Raw genomic sequence first — 7,949 nt, 5'->3', positions numbered from 1 at the left:
CTAATGATTATGCTCGGGGGCAGAGGGACTTGATCTTTTGTCTTCTCCCTCTGACCCTATTTGCAAATATATACCTTTTGTATTACTAATAAAGTGTGTCTGAAGCTGAAAGTTTTTTTCCACCTCCCGAGAAACGAACCACGATTTTTTAATTCAACACCTGCATAAGAACTTTATAGAACAAGTAAAAATTAGAGGTTCATGTGAGCTGGATTTAGTGCTAGCATACATTCTTTTTGGTATGTTTTAGCAGATCAACAAAATGGTGGCAGGTAAAGAAATTGTTCTATATGATATATACATATCACATGCTTCAGTACTCCTTTATTCCTCAAAAGTATTCTCTTTAATGGACAACACAAATAATTTGGATAACATTTCTGAACAATTTGCCCGGTTACAAAGCAGCTGAAAAGAATTTGTTCTAATTAGTGTCCTATATGTCCCTAGGTAGCCAATTAACCACAGAATCCTCTTTCTTGCCATAGAATGATAGAGCAGAACCTGAGACCATAAAGCAGCGTTTCTCAACCCGTGGGTCATCACCCAAAAGTGGGTTGCAAAGGTATATGAAAGGATTGTGAACACACTTTAAAAATGGATTTTCCTTTAAAAAAAAGCATGGGAAACATGTGGCTTTTTCCTTGCAGGCTGGCAAAGCTCCAACCTGCAACGGGCTGCTTGGGTCCATCCCTGCCCCACACACCCACTCCCTGTCACACACACTGAGGGGCTGGGGCAGGGGGTGGTGGGAAGAGAGTGAGGGGCACTAGGTCAGGACTGGCCATTGATGTTTACAGATGGGTCCTAGTACAAAAAAAGATGAGACCCACTGCCCTAAAGCAGCAATCTGAAGCTTACTATAATGCTGCAAGCAGGCTGCCTCCTGAGCCAGATGCAGTTTAGCTGTATCCACATGGTGCTGTGGACAAACTAATGACCATTGCAGAAAGCTAATATGCATTGTCATGCACCAGTGCTAATTAGCTGACTGAAATACCAAATATGCATGGCTACACTGCTTCCAGTTGAGGAAGCAGCTCTCCTGGATTAGCAGAGCAGGCATGGGGGAACACTGCTCAAGTGCTGGTTGATATACTCTGCTTTCTGCCTATCTATCCACAGAAGCTGATAAAGTGAGTTGCAGCCCATGAAAGCTTGTGCTCTTTCTCTAGATGTATCTTATTTAGTTAGTCTATAAAGATCCATATCTACCCTGTTTTATGACTACTTCAGACTGTCACAGCTAACTACTTCTCTGTTACCACTTAGACATAGTGGGCACACTTACATGTGTACATTTACTGTGCAGTAACAAAAAATACTGCACAGTATGGGCTGTAATGCCCATACTGCGCAGTAAATGTGGTGATTTATGCTGACTTGAACATAAATTTAATAGCTGGATCATGCAGGTATCAAATTTACATTCAATTAGTTACTGCACAGGAACACAAGTATAGACACCTTACTGCGTAGTAACGCTGTGTGTATGGACTGACTTGGGACTATAGTTAGCGCACTTTAACACCTGCACATGTAGATGCTGGCCTACTTGTGCAGTAACTTACTGTACAGTAAATTTAGGCCATTGTAAATGCACATGTAGACACAAAACCATATATACCCAAGTCCAAGATAACTTTGACTTTAAGATGAGCGCCCCCGCCCCCCATTATATTCTCTACATGGAAAATTATCCAACATCTGTTTCCCTCTTGTTTAATGTAAGTATATATTGCCATGACACAAACTGCAAATTTGAGACTGTTGTTAATTGCACTAAATAATGAATAATGTAAAGAAAAATGGGGGCCATGGTACTCACTGTTGTATTCTCCTCATTAAATTGAAAGTGTTGTTTTTTCAAAAATTAATTTAGAGTTGCCTCTGAATTTCCAGGGAATACCAGGGACTTCTGCTGTAGCATGTAGGTGGATGTATGCTGCACGGTATTCCATTTAACAGGTTTGTTTTCAAGAGAGTTATGGGATCAGCATTCAGAGCCAATTGCTCTGTTACTAAAGTCATCCAGCATAGTGCTTATAAGACATTGATATATAGAGTCATGTTTTGAGATGTAATTATTTATATCCAAAAATGAAGTAACACACCTGCTGTTGTACTATTTGATGAGGAAAACAACAGTGTTTTTATTATCTGTCAGGAAACATAAGGTAAAATGTGTAGATACAGTAAATTTCAGCTCTCCTGAGGCTAACTAAATACCTAAAAATAGATCTGTAGGCACACACAGTTCTTAACATCAGACACAGAAGCTGCAGCATAACTCTCCATCCCTCTGAGGTTCAGTCCTTAAAAAATTAATGATTAGGGCCCTCCTGATCATAGTTTAATTAATCGTGAAAAATATACTTTGCTCAGCTGCTGGCCTATTTTTTTTAAAACTATTTAGGTTGATGTGCCAAAGATGAATAATTTGTTAGACATTAGTATTTCTATTTTCTGAATACGTATTAACCAACTACTTCCTTGTTGTTGCAGTAGCAAGGCATTGGGAGAGCCCTCATCACTCCTACCTTTATCTGTGGCATGTTGTGGGGTGTTCTTGGTGTTTTGGGTATTGTTCTTTGTAGTGAAATGTGCGGGCTTGAAGCTGTGATTCTTTGAGTTAGTGCTTGCCTGTGAATGGGGGACTGGTCTTGATGGCCCTGGAGCCCCCTTTCAGTGTTGCGTTCCTACGTAATAGTGTAACCAGTCAGGGTGAGCGGGGCACAAGCCCTGGGTGCTGGCTGAAAGGGAGTGCCAATGTGGTCCCCTGCTCCCCCCGGGGTCTTTACCAGGGCAGGTTCAGCTCTGTGCTGTCTGGTCATTCGGAGCTAGGCAGGCATAGCCCCATGCCCAATAGTGTATCTGTAGTCCCATGCCCAACAGCGTATCAATCGTGAAATGTCCCCCCCCAGGAGGCTTTGCTATGGGGGGGCACAGCCCTGCCCCCAGGTTGTGGGGAGGGGATGAGCAGGGCATTAGGAGCACCACCCCGCTGGAAGCCCATGTTACTGCCTGTTCCTCAGCTGCGCCTGCTGCCCGAGGACAGCCCTGTTAGGTAACACTCCATCCCCCAGCTCTCCACTGGTCAGTATAATTCCCTGCCCCCACCCCCCGTGCCCCAGGAGCCAAAAGAGCTTGCTACACCTCTGTTCTTAGCCACGGTCATGGAAAGATGAAAGAGATCCATGGGAGACTGGCCAGTCACAGAAACAAAATGTCTAAACAACTATTGTGTTTAATTTTTCCTGACAATACTCTAATTAAAATTTTAATATAGGCAAAATTGGACCCTATTGATCATCTTTACCTGTCCTAGTTGAACATGCTCTTTAAAGGTAAAAGTAAATAACACTGGGAACAATTTGAAAGCTTTTTCTCTAGAGAGTCTTGCTATGGTCATTCCAATTTGTTAAAGAAACTGCATTTCCTTAAAACAGAGAGAAATGTAATTTAATCGATATTTATTGTCCTCTTCCACTACCTTATAATATTTTTCAGACTTGGAAAGCAAAGTGTGGTTTTAAATTATATTCTCTTCCAGCCTTGCAATACATCCAGATAAAACTCTGGTAGCTACAGGACAAGTTGGGAAGGACCCATACATTTGCATCTGGGATTCCTACAGCATACAAACTGTTTCTGTTCTCAAGGATGCACATACACATGGAGTTGCCTGCTTAGCTTTTGATTCAGATGGCCAGGTTAGTATTTGTCATTTGCTATATTTCTTATGTTTAAATGTCATTCTCTAACAGTGCAGACAGGTTATACATTGAAGTATTTTCTATAAATGTAATAAGCATATACAATTATAGCTTTTCATTGGAAGGTATGCTGCAGGTTAACATATTAATATAAGTATCATATATAAAATACTGGAAATATGTATTTTTTCAATGTAGTATCCAAACTAGGTAGCTGGGTTGGGCATCGGACAGATGCCAAAAGCAAAAATAGACCTTCATAGAAATATAGTTTTGTCCCTTGAACAGCTTTAACCTCTGTTTTGGCCAGTGCCCATTTATATCTGCTGTTCAGGAATCTTATACAGCAAGGGTTCCCAAACTGTGGTATGCAAGGCATCTCGGGGGAGAGGGTACGTGGGAGAAATTGTGTAATGGCAGATTTAATCTTCATTATAATAACAACTGGCATTTAAGGGGAGAAAATATAAAACGTATGCTGGTGGGCCTATGTGGGCAGCTGGCAAATCTGGAAGGGGGTGTGCAATAAGAAAAAATTTGGGAACCTCTGTTCTACAGAATGCTGCTGTGAGCTGTCCTACCCCTCCCTGGGTAGAAGAACTCCCTTACTCATTGCTAAGGGATTTTCAGCACCTGTGAAGCCCAGGATGTTTAATTTAATAAAGAGTTAAAAGTATACAAATTTGGAGCTTGGAGTAGGAATCCTGCCAAAAAAAATCAACCGCTCACAAAAATCTTTAACAGTCCCAGTGTTCAGACTAATAGCTGCTATAAAATTAATGGAGGAACCACTTGAATTGGGAATTAGTAGCTGATCCAGTTTTGCAAGCTGTTGTACATAGAAGTCAATGAGCCCCAAAGAAGTCCTGAGATCAGAGAACAGCTGCAGATTCAAGCTCATATTTTTGTATATTAAAAGTATTCCAGATAATTTCAAATATTTGAATTTTAAGTAAATCCCTTACACAGGGATTTCTCTGATGATGCCTGCAAGCGCAGAGGGGGAAACTTGAGTCCCCTCATTCCACATTTTTAGTTGCATGGGGGAAAATCCTTTGCAAAGGTGTGCCTGGAATTGTGGAGGGGAGGACCTGAGTTATTCCTGCTTGCAGACATGCTCCACATTGGGACACAGCAGCTAGGGAGGTCTGTAGATTTCCCTGGAGCACAATCAGCTGTGTCACGACAGACTGTGGTACAGCTGATTGTGCTCCACACAAGATGACTGTCTTCAGGGTTCGGTAAAACCACAAACCTTAAAAATACCATATAGACATCTCCATGTTTTTCTCAGAAAAGGGGGGAACATGAAAGAGGAAAGCAAGAGCGGGAATTGATAGAAGTTCCCTGCAAAAGGTTTATATTACTTTTTTTTTTTTTCTTCTGGCCCCTACATACAAATCCTCATGCAGTTTTTTTTTCTAGGAAAGGGAAAGTGGCCTTTCCTAAGATAAAGAAAATTCTTAGCTTTTTAAATGAAATTTGTTTAATGTTTCTTCCTTTTGTTTTTGTTTCTTTTCCTAGGTCTACAATTTTCCTCTTGTAGACCTACTGATCAAACACAGATGCTAGAAGTTAAAAACAAATTCTTAGTGTGTGTGTGTGTGTGTGTGTGTGTGTGTGTGTGTGTGTGTGTGTGTATCTATATAGATATATATCTCAAGTGCTTGCCTCCTAGAATAATGACATATTCTTCCACAGGAGGAGAATAACCCAGCTGGTCTTTGATTTAATAGATTAACCTTTCTAGATATAATAACCTTTTTCATATGTGGGGGTCTTAAAAAGTGTCTGACCAGCCTTTAGTGTAGTGTCAATTAACAAGGCTCCAAAATTGTCTTTTTCTCTTTCATTCAAATAAAAATGTCAGGCACATACACAGATGCATTGTAACACCAATTGGTAAATTCAGAAATTAATTTTTTCTGTAACTTCTACATATTTATTTGAAGATTCTCAACATTTTTATTAGTTCAAGTTGTGCATTGTCTAAAAATATTATTTAAGAGTTTAAAAATGATATGATGGGTCTTATCTTTAATTTTAAATATCCTTACTCTTGTCAGTCTGTGCCACAATTGTATGCAAGTAGCTAGAGTATCCCTACTGTACTGCTATGAAAATGCCATATTTACCCAAATCTAAGATAACTTTGAATTAGATCCCCCCCCTCCAATAATTAGATTTTATACATGGAAAATTATGTTTGTTATAGCTTTCTATGTATAGAATCAAATTATTGGAGGGCCATTTTAAATTTATCGCCCACAACTGCCATAGCAGGGAAAGCAGTCATGGGGGGAAAAGGCAGAAAGGCAGCTTCCCTCTCCCCTACCACCCAGTGCCCTCCCTTTCCCTCCCCTCTCCACAGCTGCTTATCTTATGCAGCAGCTTCAGCTCCAGGTCAGGCTGGGACAGAGAGCTCACGGGGCAGGAGCCAGAGCTGCAGCAGCTACCCTGCCACTGTGCAGTCTCCTCATGCTCCCTGCAGCCTGTACCACATGATCTTCCTGCTTTTCCTCCCACCACACCATGTGGATACCCCCAAGTTGGGGCCAGAGTCAAGGCTAGAGTCAGAGTTGGAGCTTGAGCCTCGGCAGCTGCCTGACCCAACTGTACTCAACAACGTTTATGTTTCCCCATGTTGAATAGGTAAAATAACCTCATTTGGAATCAAGTAAATACAGCATATAGTCCAAGCCCCTTTTGACTTTACTGTAGTTTCAGATACCAGCACTAACATAATCCTCAGCCAGTACTAACCAGCACTAACATAACCTTCAGCCACAATGCTCATCCCCAGCTTCCTAGCTCTTATGTTCTTAAACTTTCCTGCAGAATCTCTTTATCCCAAACTGTCATAGCATCTGCAACCCCCTTTTACTTTAGTAGGGGTTGAAGGCAACCATCTGTTACAAAGTCTATCATCATCCGATATTCTTATTGTCCCCATGCAGACACTCGTACAAGAAAAATGATGGTATACTCAGATTCAGTTATATGTAGGTTCACTGCTCTGCACAAACCAGGAAGAATACAGATGGATTTGGCAGCCAGCAGAAGAATGTTTACTGGAATCCCTGAATGGTTTGTTGCAGGCTATTGCTCTGGGCACATACTATTCCCTAGGTAGAATTCAACACGGTATTTTGATATTAGGAGACAACAAATGTGTCACATCCCAAGCAGCCAAAGGTAATAGAGATGCATTTATGTGCTGCTGAATAAAGAAACTATAACTATAGAGGAGCTTAGGTGTAGGAATTTATTTTGCATTTTCTGGGATACATAGCTGGCCAGAACACAGAACAGCAGGGTTTCAGACAGATGCAGAGTCTCCCAAAAAGCAGGTGAGAATAAGAGCATTACTTTATATTAGTGTAGGTGCATCTATACAAGATGTTTACTGCTCAGTAGACTAATTAGCTATGCAGTAAACATATCAGCATCTACACATGCCACCCCTATTAGGTTAGATTTTCTCTGCAGCTTGATAGTACTACCTTGTAAATACAAGTACTATTCTGCTGCAGAGTAAAAAACTCCACAGCAGCACATTGTGACTGTAGATGCTGTCCCAGCTGCCTGGGGCACAAGGATGCTTTAGCAGGGGGACTGCCTGCCAGCTAGCCCAGCAGTAAAGTACCTTCATGCCCCAGCTAGTCCATCCACAGCATCCTGAACCCAGGGGAGCAACCATAGGCTGGCAAGCTGGACCCCCTGGACCTCTTTCCAAGCTGGGCTGCTTCGCCCAGGCTCAACATGCTGCACTCCTGGGCACATGTTCAAACGGCAATAAACTTTGGAGTTTATTGCTCTGGAGTTTATTGCTCCCAGGCACACATTCAAACAGCACACCTGGGAGCAATAAACTCCGGAGCAATAAGCTCCAAAGTTTATTGCTTCACATTAATTGCATATGTAGATACACCCTGTGAAACTATATTAAGTTTTTGTTATTCTCTTCCCTGCACTTTAAAAGAGCCTTCCAGTATTTTCTATAGCTGGGTTTTTCCTGGTACCTGTAGAGAGAAGTTAACTAATTATAGAGACACAGGGTGCATCTTTTAATACAACACATATTGCACCAGAGTTTATTTCTCCCAGGTGCTATGTTTAACCCATGCGCCCAGGACTGCAGCAGGTTTCATAGTTTCATAGTTTGTAGGGTCGGAAGGGACCTGAGCAGATCATCTAGTCCGACCCCCTGCCATGGCAGGAAAGAATACTGGG

The 7,949-nt window shown here is 41.5% G+C and overlaps 1 protein-coding gene across 3 annotated transcripts in view; it reads left to right on the top strand.

Annotated features, from left to right (window-relative positions):
• EML6 (echinoderm microtubule associated protein like 6) overlaps nucleotides 1–7,949 on the top strand; it is a 325,505-nt gene that overhangs the window by 123,224 nt on the left and 194,332 nt on the right. For all 3 annotated transcript variants that reach the window (XM_019549288.1, XM_019549286.1, XM_019549287.1), the window contains exon 2: nucleotides 3,554–3,713. In XM_019549288.1, coding sequence (XP_019404833.1) covers nucleotides 3,554–3,713 — 160 coding nt within the window. The remainder of the gene's footprint in view (nucleotides 1–3,553; nucleotides 3,714–7,949) is intronic.

Source organism: Crocodylus porosus, unplaced genomic scaffold, assembly GCF_001723895.1.
Source record: "Crocodylus porosus isolate Cpor-Errol unplaced genomic scaffold, CroPor_comp1, whole genome shotgun sequence".
Taxonomy (NCBI): domain Eukaryota; kingdom Metazoa; phylum Chordata; order Crocodylia; family Crocodylidae; genus Crocodylus; species Crocodylus porosus.
Note: the sequence above shows the minus strand (reverse complement) of the source record. Positions and strands in the feature narration are given on the sequence as shown.